Consider the following 18,039-nt stretch of genomic DNA (forward strand, 5'->3'; position numbering starts at 1 on the left):
CTAATCATTTCAAACAATGTCCAGTGGTTGGAATTGATCAAAAGCCACTAAGAACACTTTTATTGAAATTATTGGTTATAATACACATCAAAAGTCAAACCTACCTAACATCGTCCTAATCATTTAATACGATCTTTTTAAGCTATTGGATTTACTAAACATCATCAATTTCCTGAAATACATATGTGGTTCATACCCCCTCTATTTTTACTATAATTGGAACTTATACGTGGGTTCATACCTACTTAAAATTATCCATACTTGAAACTTGTAAGATAATCATCATTAGAGTAATTGTTACGAGGCTCTGAACGTGACGTAAAACTAGCCGGATCATCATCTTTAGCGTCCAACATTGCGCAGCCAAGGTGAAAGGGTGCTACCCCTATGGCCGCTATGCTGCTCACAAACGTCCCAAAACCAGACAATTACATTACCAAAAAAAAAACGAAGTACTTTAAAAAACTAACTATGTTAAAATAATGTATGAATAACTAAATATTCTTAAAATAATGTATGAATAATTGGGATGTTTTAAACAAACAAATAAATAGTTGAATTATGTTGCCACTTTCAAATATAAAAACATATAGTAGGCTAAAATGAAAGAATAATCTCTAACAAAAGCTGCTTAGGACATTTGCGAAAGGAAAATGTTTCAAACTAACAACAAAAAGGTTAAAAACAACAAGGTGAGAACTACAACTTCAGGATGGATTCAACAAGCTCATACAAAGGTGCAAGCTCCCCTTGATCAATTAACCGGAATTCCTGCATTAGTCGGGTTTAATTATCTCTTCTTATTTTCGACTAATTAGTTAATAACATAGAAGGAACATTAAAGGCATAGAACATAGAAACAAGAGATGACTCACCCATGTGAAGAAGACAAAATGTTTGAAGCAAGTATTGAGATGAGCTTCCTCTTTCAAACTCATAATCATCTGAAAATGTGAATGATATATGTGAGCATATACCCTGAATAACCTCTTGAATATCGTCTTCACCACATCCTGGAAATTGGAAGGAAACGGTGCACCTACAATAGTCATACGCACACAAGTTAGATCATAGATTAAATCTTGTTAACTGTAAAATGAATATGTTTATTACAAAAATAATATTATAGCGTTACCGAGTTTTTTGAGGGAATATTGATTCATTATCAAGTTGAGTTTCTATCCACTCCATTAAATACTCGACGTATTTAGGAGCCGATACTTCTATCGGTTTCTTAATGGAAACACCATCAGCCCACCTGTACTCGTACCTGAAAATAACAACAAAAGTTACCAAAATGTTAAAAACTGTATAGTTAATTATTTTTGACCGACGAAGAAGGATTAAGCAAGTTACTTTGTTCCAGCTGTCATTGTTGGGCATGTCGACGGTGTGCAGAATTCAGTAAGGGTACCATAAAGGATGTTCACTTGATTAAAGAAATCAACAGCTGCAGAAATAAAAGTTACTATATAAACCAGTAATCATATGATAATTTATAATTAAATGTCTGTGAAGAAGATCGTTACCATTTATTGCCAGCCACTCGTTAAGATCTTCTCCGGGGGGTAGGCGAACAGCTTCCCTCAAATTTCCACCGCCCAAAGTTGCATCAATGTGTTTTTTAAGCTGTGCGCCCTGAATCCGTATCAATTAATCACATTAAATGAGTTTGATAGCTGTAAATATTCGTAAACGTTTGTTTAGGTGTAACGAACTAACCTTACTTCCCGACGGAGCGCTCTTTTTAGGTCGAAAAGTCTTCTGGTTTCTGAAATCACAAATGTTAACCGAAGATTGAAATTAACAAATGAAAAATAAAAAGAATATCATAATCTAAACCCTTTAGTAGAAAACTTAAAGGAGTTCTAGAACCTACCTATATTTGGTATTTTAGCTATAATATTCATATCCAAACTAAGAAAAAATTAAAATCACAAAATCATGTAGCACATAATGACATAAACATATCATCATTCTATCAATTTTGGACCTAAAATTTATGTATGACTAACTAACTTGACTTTATCAATTGTGGACCTAAAATTAATAACTATGATTGACTTGACTGGATCATGTAACAGTTAACACATAAACCTATCCATATACGCTTACGCAGCTCTAAAACCGACAAGAACTCGTTGATTTCAGACTAAAACTAGTAATAATTACATCAAATAATCGGAAACATAACGTAATTGAACAAAATTATACGAAATTAGCGTGATTAACCTAATAATCTTCGTCAATATGAATAATATATGAGCCGCGAATCAACGATTGAGATCAAATTCAAAAGCAATCAACTGAAAGTCAAGCAAGCAATAGAACAGTTGGATATATAGATTATACGTATAATGAGCGAAGTGAATTGATTACGTACCTGCTACCAAGGCCAAAGAGACTCATGATGGATGATGATGATGATGATGATGATGATGATGATGATGATGATCTAGGGTTTCAGTATTGTTGGTGTATTGTTTGTTTCGTGTGTTATATAAAGATGAAGTAAGAAAGAATAATAATAATAACAATAATAATACAGCCATTGCCATCTTAAGCTTACCTGTCATATGGCCGATTCTGCCGCCAACATCACCCTTTCTACTTTTTTTTATTTCCAACTTTGCCCTTCAACTATTCAGTTTTTATCACTTCCAAACAAGAGACTTGGCCCGTAAGCGAACAAACGTTTAATGAACTAGTCGGTAGAAGTGCGTTTGTTTAATAAATGTATGAACACGAACAGGAAATTTTTCAATTCAATAAGTGAAAGTAATGTTCGTTTAGTTGTTTTTGTAATGTTTGTTTACTTGTTTCTGTTGTTCATTAAATGTTTTTTTAACTATTCTATCGCTAAATTATATAGAAATTGTAACTAAAGTATTTAACTAGTACATATTAATTAGTATATCTTAATTATTTTATGATTTTATCATATAAATTTAAGCAAAATTATTAATTGTGAAACAAACATATATATGAGTATTATGTGATTATCTTAGATGTAAAATTAAGATATGAATAACTCAATATGAATTGTTAAATAAAACACCAACATAAACTTGGTAGTTGGACTAGTGGCGTATCTAGAAGAAAGTTTTAGTGGTTTCCCCGAAAAAAAAATTTGGACCTGGGGATATCATAATATATGCTAAAGGAAGTCAAAGGTGTCCGAATATATAAAACGGAAAATAAATTATATTGATTTTGCACTTCGTTATAAAAGTTGAGGGTATCACGGGCACTTATAATTCTTGGCTAGCCGAATAAAATAAAATATTGTTTGTGTTTGTTCATCCCTTTTCGTGAACATTTCTTTAAACAACGAACAAGAACCAGAATTTTCGTTAGGTTAGTTATTTGTGAATCATTCGTTTGTCCATTAAAAGCCTAACAGACAAACATAAAGAATAGTTATTTGTGAATCATTCGTTTGTCCATTAAAAGCCTAACAGACAAACATAAAAAATAGTTATTTGTGAATCATTCGTTTGTCCATTAAAAGCCTAACAGACAAACATAAAAAAGCCTTCTTCTGCTTGGTACGGTTTGGTTTGTTTACACTTTACAACCCTGTTGAAAAACTAAAAACATATTTCTTTGGAGAGGCATTAGAGAGAGTCCGGTTGTAAATATCTAGATATCGATCTTTTAAATTCGAGCGTATAAATCTTTATTGTAACTTTATAAATGTGGGATCACTACAAGATTTTGTTTTTTATTTATTGAAGTTGATGGTTGTATTGGATAAAATAAAATAGAACAACTGGGATATGTGCTTAACTGGTGGGGGGGGGGGGGCGGGGGGGGGGGCTGGAACATAACTACAATTAGCTGTGTATGATTAGGAATGGCCCCCATATCGCCTTCCGCCGATACACTGAATTTATATCTATCCTCTATTTTAGCCTTGGTTTTATATTTATTCATATTTCATAGGTTGTGTAGTTAATGATAATAAACATTGAATAGTTTCTGCAGTAAATTGATGATAAAACTGATGGTGAAGTGACTTTACAACTTGTCATCGGAACACTATACATTCGTCATGACAACGATATGTTTTTGAATGTGTATAAAAACACATGACTAGTGTCTACACATGTATCGGTTTATTGAAAGAAGTAACATCAATATCCTTAAGTTTTTCTATATGTTTTACTAGTATTATATTCTTAGTTTTTAGGATCGTTGATATTTCTCATGAATTTTGTTTCAAATTTGAAATTATGAGGTTAATGGGTTGGACACACAATACATGTGTCTCAAAACCCATTACTTGAACGTTTAGGTGTAATGTTGTGATGAGTTAAGCATATCTTTTATATTAATGTAAATCAAAACTCATTAATAATTATTGTATTGAATAAAATCTGAAAAGTGGACGCAATGTTGTAAAGGGTTACATGTCATTATACATGTGCATCAAAACCAGTTACAACTATTCATTAACCATGAAATCGCTGTAATGATTCAACAACATCATTACATGCATGAAGACTAATGTAACAATGAATAAAATCTTAAAAGTAGACGCACAATATACATGTGCATAAAAACTCATTACAATTGCGAATCAAAACTTGAAAGTGAAGGCTTCGTACTAAAGGGTTAGACGTGTCACTAAATCATAATTGCGTCATTCACTCTTTTCAAGTATGACATTTCTCTAAAATATTATATCAAATCTCATGTCAACTTAAAGAGCATGAACTTCCAGGATTTAGCGATATCACATTTTTGTTTGAAAAATGAAGCATATTAAGTTAAGAGTGCGAGAAAAACAGAATAAATGTTTGTTGAGAAGCCAATGGTTCGATTATCATTTTTTATAACCAATTTTTATGGTTCGGTAATGATTATATGTGTATGAGTAATTGAATTAATCGAACCTGAGTTAATACTAAAACCAACATTTCTACTTATATGCCATATAAAGTCAAAAAGATACATTTGAATTATTATGGTTTAAAAACAGCCGCACTTTGAGTCCACCCGTATGACGTTTGTCCAACAGAAAACTAAAATGATTATTATGCCCTTTTATGACGTTATAGTTGTGTCCCTGTGGTTTTGAATCATTAAATTCGAGTCCCTCCACTTGAGCAATTGTTAAAAAAAATAACGTCGAGGCTAAGATTCGAAACCCGTACCTCCCATTTATCAACAAGGATGGCTACATGTGAACTGGGTTGATGTTTAGTATCGTTGCAGAATGAGAAATATAATATATATATATATATATATATATATATATATGGGAAGGGTAACGTACAAATGAAATTAACGTGCTAAACATGAGAATCAAGTAGAGTAATTATATATACAAGTAGAATAAATATATGATTACATCATATAGTAATTATGTAATTACTCTATTACTATATGATATAATCACATATTTACTCTACTTGATTCTCACGTTTAGCACGCTAATTTCATTTATATTTGATCCAAACCCTTATATATATATATATATATATATATATATATATATATATATATATCTTCACCTCATTCCCTTCATCTTTCCCAATTTCTAATTGGGGTTTCCTTTCCAATTAGGTATCCTTTCATTTGAGTTGCAAGCCAATGCAACAACCCTTATTCGCACTACTAAAATCAAATTAACATTTTGTTTGAGTTTGGTAAGAATTGTTAAAAATCTTCAACTAAATAAATATGATTCATTTTTATAATTCAACAATTTACCAACCATTTTGTTATTATCGGTTTCTTGTTGCTAGGTGTGTCCGCTTTCACAGTTCCCCAAAATTCCCAAGTCCCATGGCCACTTGTTTATTTCTAGTCACTGTAGGATTTAGAAACAGTGCTATTATATTCCACCCACACAATTTATAGTTCTTGAAGATTTCCCGCCTTGAAATTTGGAAATAGTACCATCATTTTCCACTATCACAGTCATAAACAATCATATATTATTACAATAATTAAAAACTCGTTTGTTCTAAATTAGATGCTTCAAAATGTAGTTCATTTGTTTAACAACCACTAAAAAGTTCCTAGCATTCTCGAAATATATATATGCAGATAATGCAACTCCACCTGCTCCAGGAACCAAATCACATGAACTTTCAGCAGCCGAATCACATGAACTTACAATAATTTCAGTTTAAAGTTTTGAGTAGAATGATTAGAGATTTCGATTAACACCTTCGGACTTTTGATCAAACTGCAAAAACGACATATTAGTCTATTTATTACCTAGGATTGTGTTCGAATCGATAGCTTTTGAGCAGTATGAATGGTTGAAGATCAATGTTGATGGCTCAGTGTTATGAAACCAGGATTCTCATTAAACCCATAGGCCATCAGGACGAGAACTCTTTCAAGTTAGAAATGAAAAGTTGATCTTGCCCCTTAAACTAACATCGTTAGTTGACGGAGGGACTCAAACCAACACACTTTTAAACCATAAAGACTTAAGTGTATAATTTTGACTTTTAGGACAATGTGCCCCGCTTTATAACTACAGGACACAAATAGAAATAATATCTTGTTTTCCTTCTTTTATATATATAAAATACGTATTAGTTGTCACTTGTTCATTTATTAAAACTTAAAAGATTGCTAATATTAATTGACATCATATAAAGTATATACCATGTCTAAAGCTAATGACTAACGAAACCATCTTTCTAGCTAGGCGAATAAACTGAGTAATAAAAATGGGTCAATAAAGAAAATCTAAAAACAAAAAAATGAGGTATGGATTTGGTTTTAATTGAATCCAAATGAAATAAACCCTAACTTTCCAACCTTTTTCTTCCTGAATTTATATTCTCAGTTAAACTCTTATTTCATATTAAATATTTATTTTCCGTTCTTTACATCTTCCACAAAAGATTTCACCTAGTGTATATTGTATAGTAACAATAATTGCCACCTATACGTCTTGTAGTACTCAAATTCAAAATAACATATGGATTTAATATAAATCAACTGTATTTGTTTCTATGGTTTTATTAAGAAAAATGATAGATATATTTGATGGTGGTTAGAAAATATCATTTTTGGGCCACTTCTTAACCACTAAAGGTGAAGAAATTAAAACCAGAATCACATATTTAAGAACATAAGAAAGGATAAAGTTGATTCTTCCATTACTTTCGTGATTGAGATCAAATATTATTATTATTTTTTAAATAAGAAAAGAAATAAAGTTGTTAGAGCGGGTGCCTTTGTGGGTGTAGCGAGATTTTTATCCCTTAGATACAAAAATGTTTGCGCTTTTCGCATCCTATATAAACCTATAGCGAACATTGTTATGGGCGAGATTTTAATCAGTATGTTTGTTTTGTGAGTTTACCAATCAAATATAACTTTTTTCTTTTATTATAACTCTCGGCAATCTACTTGTTTGATGAAACACCATGTGAACTGGCACTGCGCATATGTGAAAAGACATTGATTCACTTGTGAAGTAACCCTGATTCATTAATTGAATGTGTAGGTCCATTATATTAATTCATATATGGTTCAATATTGACTAAAACAAAAACAATGTCTAAATAATATGACAATATATATAAGAGATGAATGATTTGCTTCTAGCGGATGTGCAGCAACCCACCTACATGACCTACCTGATAGATCTGAGTTTATATGTTTTTAACCAATGGAAACAAAGTTGGCCGATTCTAGCGAATGTGAGATGTACGTTTGATCTTTATACTCGTTGATGTCAAGCTAGATATTTATTTATTCATTTAGCAAGAGAACCAATTGTTGGACATGCGTCACAATAATCTTTAAAGTGATAAAATAAAATAAGTATAACGATACTCTCGTTATGCAAGGGAAATATCCTAGTAGATTACCGTGTACAAAGAAAAATAAAATTAATATAGATTCGTGTCGATGTCTTTGGTGAGAACTTCACCAAGAACTTCTTGACTCGAGTCTTCCACATGTTGAGTATCTTCACATTCGTCTTAGTTTTCCTTGGTGTGGCTACAGATTCTTATCCTTGACCCAACTCCATTGGCTGCAACAATACATGAACATAATAATATATATTGAGCGTTGGTTGAGGCACGTATTCAATACGCTTCCCTTAAAACAGATTTCGGGTCTCTACTAAAGAGCCCGTCTGTCACCCAGTGTACAACAGCCGAAGCAGTATGTACTGCCGGGAAAGGCTACGCGCCCAAGGTTACATCGGGTATATCAGTATTCTTGAAAATGAATATGCTAGAATAATGTGATGAAAGAATCAAGTAGAGAGTACTCCTCTCTAACCATATGGATTTTTTAAGTGAACACATTTTTCTAGTTCTCTCCAAATGAGGCACAAAGCCAAATAATATATTCAAGAGTTGAAAGAAAACAAGTGTCTCACTTAATTAGTGTAATAATAAAAACTCATTAAGTGTCATCAAGCCACTTTACTCAAGAGTTTCGCCAATCAAGAGTTTTATATTATTATTACAATAATTAATTTCCATTCACCTTTTCTAAATTTTCCAACAATCCCCCACATGAATGGAGATTGATCTAAACACACCCAATATATCCAATGGAACCTCGACGGTTGAGTATTGCAGGATAGGTAGGTATTACCTTTGAACCTTCCTTTGTGAAGTATACTTAGCCTCCTAGCGGTTAGTAGACGTGATGTCCTTGAACTAACCCCCATTTGTGTAGACGACAATACACTTCACACAATACTCTCCCTAGCCGAGCATATCCCCTCATTGTCGTGTCCATTATGGTCCTGGAACACTAGCCTGGTTCTGTGAAAGCTCTAAAAATTGCGCACCCCACACTTTCATTCGAAGCGACCTCACTTCTCTTTCACATAGGTGATTATTTATAAATCATTAAAAGCATTGAGGTTATAATGATTTACATAAATCATTAACCATAAATTATGCTTAGCCTCACAACATGCCACTGTTGTTATAGGAATGGACTAGGAAGTAGTTACACTCCCTTTACAATTTAGGAGGATATATATATAAATATATATTAGCTTATATGTCAACTTATACATTGGTTATGCCTCCACAGTGACCACCCTTAGATATACAATTAGGTTGTCCTATTGAACTTAGATCTTGGGATCTCCAGTCAACTAAGTTAGGTTTTCCTTCATATATCCTTTTTTTTCATGGGCTTTAGTCTCATTCCACAACTCCATCTCTCATCAACCCTTGGGTTGTTGGATCCAAAACCATTGTCTATGACTTTGTCAAGTCATACTAGATAATTTCAATTAAGATGAGTTGTTATGACGTGCTCTTAACTTGTAAGTTAATATTGCCTCTAGTATGCCACATCATACATCTAGCAACCATTTGGCATTCGATTCTAATCACTAGATTAGATCGTTATGACCATTGTGTACTCCACGAGGTCACATGTTTAAAATTTTTAGATAATTATCCTTATTGGTAAACCTTCCCCCACATTTAAGTGTTATTGGATAACATCATCCAACTTTCAAATGGGGTATCCTTATAGGTAAACCTTCCACGTTCAAATGCAAGAAACCCCCCCACATTTAAGTATTATTGGATAACATCATCCAACTTTCAAATGGGGTAGAGAAAGGTTCTTCCTTTCCACACAAATTTGATAAATCATATCAATTACCATTTCTACATACTTCTAAAGAGTAGTTTCTTAAATGGCTTCCCCCAAATTTCTTGCATTTTGATATAGTTTGTTTAACTTTACTTATGAAGACAACTCGACACTTATGATTTGAACAAGACCACGTCTTTGTATCAGTGGTTCATAACGCATGCCTTAATGTTAGCTTCCACCACTTTTTAAAGTTTAAGCTAAACTTGTCATAATGTTGTTAACAAACCATCACAGATCTAGAATAAATCACCATCTAGAACATACCTAAAGAGTTCGAGGTCTTCTTGTGATCCTCACAAGTTATATCATTTCCTTAGATTAAATGAAAATTTCTTTAAATTTGTCTATACACAAATTCATTATTGTGTTGTTGATGTTTCAAATTTCGCGTTAATTAGTCTTTATAAAGAACCATAATTAACAAGTATTAGTCTAGCATGCTTTAGACTACAATACTTTAGCATGTGAACAGAAGATGCATCATTCTGATCATTCACAGCCATTACAATATCACTTTGAAACATTCAACCCTTTGTTTAGACAAAGTTATGAGACTTATTCACAACCCCCAAACCTTAATACTTAGGAAAGTCTCACGAGTTATTGTATATAGCGCATACATAACTTCATCATTCATTTAAAGAACATAACTTGTTTTCCTTTGATCTCCAAGGCTTCATCATTGACTTATATGGACTTTGAACATAAGTCTTAATCCAAATTATTTTGATGAATATATTCATCATGATTAATGTTACTCATCTACAATCACTATTATGTTGAGATAAAGTCAATTGGATTAACTCTCAAGCTCTTGGTATTCACATTTGCATAAAACAATTTATACATTTCATTTTTGTTTCTTGAAACTATTTATTGGGATACTCTCCCGAAATGAAAGATAAAACTTCCACATAGTTCAAACAAAAGTGAATGATGGTAGAAACATCTATATGTCCATCGCTATTGTAAGCATATTATAGTAAATCTCGTGAGATTTACTTAAATTCAATTAAGTCAGTGAATTTTCAATGATGAATATCCAAGGATTTAAATATCTCATTACCATTCACACTTAATGAATTTCCAAGAAGTTAATACGTCATTAACATATATTAGTTCATATGTTACAATTCACATTTAGTGAATTTCCAAAGAGTTAATACGTCATTAACATATATGAATTCATATGTTACAATTCACATTTAGTGAATTTCCAATGAATTAATACGTCATTAGCATATATTAATTCATATGTTACAATTTACATTTAGTGAATTTCCAAGGAATTAATACGTCATTAACATATATTAATTCATATGTTGCAATTCACACTTAGTGAATTTCCAAGGAATTAATACGTCATTAACATATATTAATTCATATGTTACAATTCACACTTAGTGAATTTTCAAGGAATTAATATGTCATTAACATATATTAATCCATATATTAATTCAAAACTCCATATTGATAAACATACGACATTTACACATCAAATCCATATGGATAATCATCTCTGTGATATCATTTTATATTATGTATACAAGTATTCCCTCAAATAGAAATCCATGCACACATATCCTCATATCCTCGTTTCACTTTTGAAACCATACCCTTGAACAAATATGTTCAAATAACATCAACTTGTTACAATTACTACACTTAAGTAGCAAGGCTTGAACAATCAATCTTGTTCACACAACACGAAGTTGTTGTCCCCATAAAGTATCCTTGTGAACATTATCTTAGTTTAATATATACTACTTTTAGCAAGAGTAGCGAACCATTTAAAAAATTTAAAATATGCAAAACTTGTTTAGAATCATTCTAAATCATTTCCTTAGTTTTACAAAATATTATATTATTGATATAAAAAAAATTATAAAATCAAACATCAAACAGTTTTATATGATTTAGATTTAATATAATGCGCACATTATAAACCTTAACATTTTCATATAATAACGTTTTCAAATGATAGAGTTTATAAATTGTTGGTTTTCTAATCTATGGCCCAAAGATCGCTCCATTAACATCGAGTCGATGCTTGAATTATTAATAAGTTAATGAGAGGAATATGAACAGACACACGTGGAATCTTTTGTGCACTATTTCACCAAAACTCACATGTACGTCTCACTACAATATTTTCTAACGCGCCCATTAGAAAATTAACGTTTACACAAAACGTTATAAATAAATCATATCTTACACGCATGTTAGATATTTAACGTTTACAAGAAACGAATGGTTTACTTAAAACCATTTCTAACACAATTGTTAGACATAAACGATTGCAAAAATCGTTAAACAAAACTAATGAAAACCCAACGGTTTTTTTCAAGATCGGTTCTAACACTATAGTTAGAATACAAACGATTACACAAATCGTTTTTTAGAACCAAACAGTTGAATCAAATATTATGTTTTGTAACACGGTATAGGATATAAGATTGCATCATGATCTCTAAAATCCAAACACACCAAGTTGTACCACGCACATAATTTCCCAAAAAAAAAATATATTTATAAGATTATAATATCTAAAATATTTTTTATTTCAAACCATTTCGTGAACCCAAAATCCATATAAATAAGGTTTTAAGATTGTAGCAACAATCTTACGAAAAAATCTGTTTTAAGATTGTTGGACATGGGTCACAATAATCTTTAAAGTGATAAAATAAAATAAGTATAACGATACTCTCGTTATACAAGGGAAATATCCTAGTAGATTACCGTGTACAAAACCAAAAATAAAATTAATATAGAGAACAATTAATATAGATTCGTGTCGATGTCTTTGGTGAGAACTTCACCAAGAACTTCTTGACTCGAGTCTTCCACACGTTGAGTATCTTCACATTCGTCTTAGTTTTCCTTGGTGTGGCTACAGATTCTTATCCTTGACCCAACTCTATTGGCTGCAACAATACATGAACATAATAATATATATTGAGCGTTGGTTGAGGCACGTATTCAATACGCTTCCCTTAAAACAGATTTCGGGTCTCTACTAAAGAGCCCGTCTGTCTCCCAGCGTACAACAGCCGAAGCAGTATGTACTGCCGGGAAAGGCTACGCGCCCAAGGTTACATCGGGTATATCGGTATTCTTGAAAATGAATATGCTAGAATAATGTGATGAAATAATCAAGTAGAGAGTACTCCTCTCTAACCATATGGATTTTTTAAGTGAACACATGTTTCTAGTTCTCTCCAAATGAGGCACAAAGCCATATAATATATTCAAGAGTTGAAAGAAAACAAGTGTCTCACTTAATTAGTGACTTAATGTAATAATAAAAACTCATTAAGTGTCATCAAGCCACTTTACTCAAGAGTTTCGCCAATCAAGAGTTTTATATTATTATTACAATAATTAATTTCCATTCACATTTTCTAAATTTTCCAACACCAAACATATACTTCCAAAGTTAATTTTTTATAAATTATTTGAAAAATAGCATGAGCGTTACTTTTCCAACGAGAACTAAAATATACTCAATAGCTTTGTTCCAACGAAAACTTTGCAAATTTGTTTACCAAGACCCGCTTGACTTTGATATTTAAGAAGTCGTATCATGAGATTGAGTCATGTTAAGAGCACCACTAACGGAGGTGATTTTGGAGTTTGAAACCTGTGTGGATACAACGGTGGAGGAAAGATGGAAGTGAGAGGGAAGAAAGAGTCGGTTCATGGTTGGGTCGTCAGAAATAAAAATATATACTTGTAAGGTTGATTGTTTAGTGTAGATTTACTAGTTTGTTTAGATAATGCATAAAAAGATATACTTTCTTGTAAGGTTGATTGTATAGCTGTTAGATTTTGATTGCTTATTTCAATACATTTCGCTTACTGCATTGTTTATGTGTTAATTAATTATAATATTCATTATTACAAAAAGTGTTTAAATATTTGATCATTGTTTAAACGTTTTTGTTGATATGATACCTTTTTCTATGGACTATGATAAAGTAAATTGAATATTTAAATAAGATTCAACTTGACTATAATGAGTAGTAATGCTTCAACTGATAGCACATTGGAGGCATGCGTGCCTAACTTTTTTACTCATTATCAAGAACGTAACACCTATTTTATTTTCTTGCTTTTCAACTTTATTTAGCTTTTATTTTTATTAAAATTTTATTATTATTATAATATCAACTTCTATTAAAAATATAATATTTTTTTTTGACACGTATAGCATACATAACAAGATTTTGAAATAATTAAAATACCGTGTGATCGTGTATAATAAATATTTCATGTTGTTATATCTAACTTACTTATGGTAGGTTATACTAAAACAAAATTAGTCAATAAACCAACAAATTTCGAACACCCAACAAATTTCTTTTTAATCATTGTGGTTTGTGAGACTTAAATCAAGATCTTCACCTTGCAAACCCATAATGTTTTAAAGGCTTGTTTTTATCAATAAACCACCAAACCATTGATAAAGTTTGTCATCCTTAACATATACACTATCTTATTTGTAATTTTGTACTCATTCTCTTTCTATTAATATATATGTTACAAATAGGAGAATATATATTTTATGCACTTTATACTCTTTACTTAATGCATAATTTATTGTTAGAATTAAAATAAGTTAATTAGACGTTACAATAGAAAGTGAAACGTTAAGCTTTAAAGAACAAGGCACAACAATAAATGTTACCTTTTTATAGCTAGAAAATGAGATTATGTTCTCATTAACTTATTTTATTATTTATAGCAATAAATTAATTATTATGTATACCTAAAAACACATTCTGAAAGTAAAACAATACACATTTTTGTTGGGTAATTCTAAACTTCCCGGCATAATTAAAAACCTAATATACTTACCCCTGTCACTTCTTTTTGTATAATTATATACCCCACTTTTCACATATTAGACATAAAAACAACTATCAAAAATACTAGATAGTATTAGAAAACAAAAATTCTTCGTGATCACTTGTTTCCATTATTCAACTCTCGGTTCTAGCATTGTTAAAAACGCTTACATACACATTTAAAAGAAATAAAGAAAATATATTTTTAATATTTGTTTACAGTGTCCGTTATATTTTAATAAAAGCTCAAGAGTCCCGATAGATTTTAACATTTAACCGTTAAAAAAAAAGTTTTCTTATGAGAAGTAAAAAAGCAATTTTTTTTTTCTAACATAATATAAACCTAGTAGTTGAATTTAAGTATTTTTAATGAGGTTTTTGTTAAATATATTTTTGTTAGGTGAAGTTTGCTAAATGCTAATTATAACAGTATTTTAATAAAAAGTATTACTCCGTAATAAACTGTGTATGTATTGCTAAATTTGTTTTGTTTTGTTTTGTTTTGATCGTCGTCTTCCTGACTGCAAACACAGAGCTTCATTCTCTTCTTCTTTGTTATGGCCGCCTGACAAACTCTTCATCCTATAATATAATTTATATTATTTTGTGTATACAAACCACAACCATCTTCAAACATGTATCTATAATTACTAAATCGGATCTAAGGTCAGTAGTGCTTCCGTTAATCCAGCACCTATTTCCGTTACTTTCAACTTCAATCGTGCTTGATCACACGTTACTTGCTGTTAATTATATTATTTGTTGCTTAAGTATGTATTTGTTAAGTTTTATTATTATTATTATTCACATAAGTTAGGGTTTATTGTAAACCCTAACTAATATATTCTGTTAATAAATAATCTGGACTAAATTAGTATGCTTTAAGTGGTTTGATGAAAAGGTGTTTTTGTAGGAAATGAAATTTAGTTGTAAATCTAAAATTAGTAATTTTAAGAATTAATATTAGTGACTCTCAGTGTTGACAAACATATATAGTTTAATTTATTTAATTTCAGGTTATGTATGTTGAAAGTTAATATTGAAACGAGTTAAAAGAAAGTTGAAGGAGTTAAAGCGGAAGGTTTAGTTTGATTAGTTAGGATTTAATTAATAGTTTCAAAGTTTAGATTCATCAAGTTTATCTAGTTTGTTTCAATGTCTAAAAGTTACGAGTTTGAGCAGGATTAGTATGGCTTATTTTGGTATAAATAGATGGATTAAGGTCATGTAAGTGTGCCAAGAATTATAATAAAAAGAAAAGAGTCGATCTTGGTTGAGATCAGATTCCGTGTTCGTGTTCTTTGACTTGATTTCCAACAATGTAGACATATGGGAGTTTGGGATCAGCATTTTTGTATATAACCATTTACTTTTCTTATGTGTGTGATAAAGGGGTATTATGGCCATGGAAAAGAACGATGATTCAGATAGTCCGGGTTGGGGTGCTTCATTTCTCTTGAAGACTACTGAAGATGTTGCAAGAGCTGTGTACTTGTCAACCGAGGACAGTGGTGGCCATCTTCAGAAGCTTCAAAATCAAGTTTACAGAGTACTGAAAGGGTTATCGCAGACTACTGAAGAGAAAAGTTCATACAATCCCGAAGTATTAACGACGCAGAAACGTCAATGGGCTAGCTTCCATTCGCAGGCCCTGGTATGCTTGTGTTTCTTTGTTTTCGAACAGGTTCGGTTCAGTATTTGGGTAATGATTGTTTACAATTCAAAAAAGATTTCAGCATCGCAGGATTTTCAAAGAACCGTCAAGGCTGTTTGAGAGCATGGTGGTAGTTGGACTTCATCCCAACTCTGATATTCAGTCGGGTTCAGGAAGGCTGCAAAATGCAGTTAATGGTCAGCATCAGTCAACATTGGAGGTAGCAAATGTTGAGCCTCAGGTGCTGCTCTACTCCCACAAAACGTGTTAAAATTAATAGCAGAGGAGAACATGATATGTGATTTATGTTTTTTATTTTATTTCAGGTTTTGTTTGTATACCCTCCCGATAAACCGCTGCCTTTAAAGTACAGGGATCTCCTTTCATTCTGCTTTCCTGTTGGAGTGGAGGTTGGACAACATTAGTTTGTTATTTATTGATTTTATATTGCTATGTTACAATTTTAAACTCAGGAACCTGAAACTTTGTATTTTTTCAGTTAGATACTTTGAGAGATGTGTTTTTGTTTGTATCAGTGTTATCGAATATTTTTGTGTTAATTATTGCTACTTGTGATTGCAGGTTAATGCTGTTGAAAGAACTCCATCTATGAGTGAACTTAATGAAATACTTCTAGGACAGGTACTTCTTAAACTAATAAATCTCATTTCTACATTGTTTGATTATGCACACTGCTATAATTAAATGAATGCTTGTGGTTAAATTTTGTGTTCCGTCATCATGTTCTTTACATTCAAACCAACCTATATGACAGAATAACCTTTATGCAAACTCATAAATACTAAACCCTTTACACACCTTTTTTCTTAAATGTCATCTGTTAACATGCTCGTGATTTTGCAGGAACACCTTAAACAAAGTGACCTCTCCTTCATATTCAGGTTACAGGTAATCCATAGACCTCAAAATTTTATTTTCAGGAATAAATTTGTCAGTTTTGTGATACTTTTAGGGAGTTTTTTTCCCAAACTAGTGTTGATGGAAACAATATTTTACAAAATGGTGCTCCCTAAAAACTACTCCCTCCGTCCCATAACAAGAGTCATGGTTTGAAAAACACAAAATTTAAGAAAGTTTGAATGATTGCATTTTTTGCTTAACAAATGACTATAATGCCCTTGACATATATAAAAAGACAAAATTTAAAAAGTTTGAATGATTGCATTGTGTAAGGGTAAACTTGGAAATAGTTAATAAATTTTAAAAGTGTACATTTGCAATGGGACAAACTAAAAAAGGAAATGTGGACACTTTCAAAGGGATGGAGGGAGTATTTACCAAGTTAGTGTGTTCATTTATTTTTGTATTTGTCTTTTATAATTTTAACCAAACTTCGTTTTCTTTTTTTATATATGAATTAATTTGATTAGTGCTACTGCTGTATCTTTTTTTTTGTTTTGTTTTTAAGCTGTTCCCATTATATAAATTTATTTTAGTTTTTTTAGAAAAAAAATTAAAAATTTACCAACTGAACATAACTCTTTTATTTTTAATTATTTTAAAAATACTCTATGTTAGCTATAAGAATCTCCCGATATAAAATTAAATAATAAAATAGTAAAAAGACTAACCGAACATCAAAACTCGACCGGCTACCGATCTCAAGTCGAGTTATCTTTTTTTTTTTGTCGTTTTATATATAATTATTCTAAAAAAGTTAACGAGTTTTCTTAAGCTTTCATCAAGTAGAGTTTGAGCTCGACTTTTCCACTCGTTAAAATAAACGAGCCGAGTTAAGCCGACTCACTTTTCAAGGGTGAGCCCTGTCTCAACTCGTGAATAAATCTAGTCAGATCAAGTTTGCTATTAGCTAATTTATATTCTCTCTATCCGTGGATTTCAAATTTGGTGATTCAAACAACTAATTCCATGTGTAACCTCTTCAAACTAAAACTT

The 18,039-nt window shown here is 31.3% G+C and overlaps 2 protein-coding genes across 2 annotated transcripts; one reads left to right on the forward strand and one right to left on the reverse strand.

The window, feature by feature from the left end:
* Positions 1 to 484: 484 nt before the first annotated feature.
* Positions 485 to 2,545, reverse strand: LOC143601232 (MOB kinase activator-like 1A). Its single transcript, XM_077078695.1, has 8 exons — positions 2,447 to 2,545; positions 2,384 to 2,413; positions 1,723 to 1,771; positions 1,530 to 1,638; positions 1,357 to 1,450; positions 1,140 to 1,270; positions 876 to 1,042; positions 485 to 771 (listed from the first exon to the last, which is right to left on the reverse strand). Exons 2-8 carry the CDS (start codon positions 2,407 to 2,409, stop codon positions 700 to 702), a joined length of 648 nt encoding a protein of 215 aa, XP_076934810.1. The 5' UTR covers positions 2,410 to 2,413; positions 2,447 to 2,545; the 3' UTR covers positions 485 to 699.
* Positions 2,546 to 15,464: 12,919 nt separating this feature from the next.
* Positions 15,465 to 17,073, forward strand: LOC143601233 (uncharacterized; the record flags this gene model as incomplete). The annotated part of the gene is made up of 5 exons (XM_077078696.1): positions 15,465 to 16,122; positions 16,205 to 16,363; positions 16,449 to 16,532; positions 16,705 to 16,764; positions 16,987 to 17,073. Coding segments are annotated over exons 1-5 (645 nt in total), but the record flags the coding sequence as incomplete, so codon positions are not given.
* Positions 17,074 to 18,039: the final 966 nt, after the last annotated feature.

Source organism: Bidens hawaiensis, unplaced genomic scaffold (genome assembly GCF_021521415.1).
Source record: "Bidens hawaiensis isolate Kalapana, Puna unplaced genomic scaffold, B.hawaiensis_p1.1 tig00055946_1, whole genome shotgun sequence".
NCBI classification, from domain to species: Eukaryota; Viridiplantae; Streptophyta; class Magnoliopsida; order Asterales; family Asteraceae; genus Bidens; species Bidens hawaiensis.

Coding starts and splice junctions, on each gene's coding strand:
- LOC143601232 (XM_077078695.1), bottom strand. CDS start 2,409: ATGAGTCTCTTTGGCCTTGGTAGCAG. Junction 1,639..1,722: donor GCGCTCCGTCGGGAAGTAAG/GTTAGTTCGTTA, acceptor ATACGGATTCAG/GGCGCACAGCTTAAAAAACA. Junction 1,271..1,356: donor ACAATGACAGCTGGAACAAA/GTAACTTGCTTA, acceptor TGTTATTTTCAG/GTACGAGTACAGGTGGGCTG.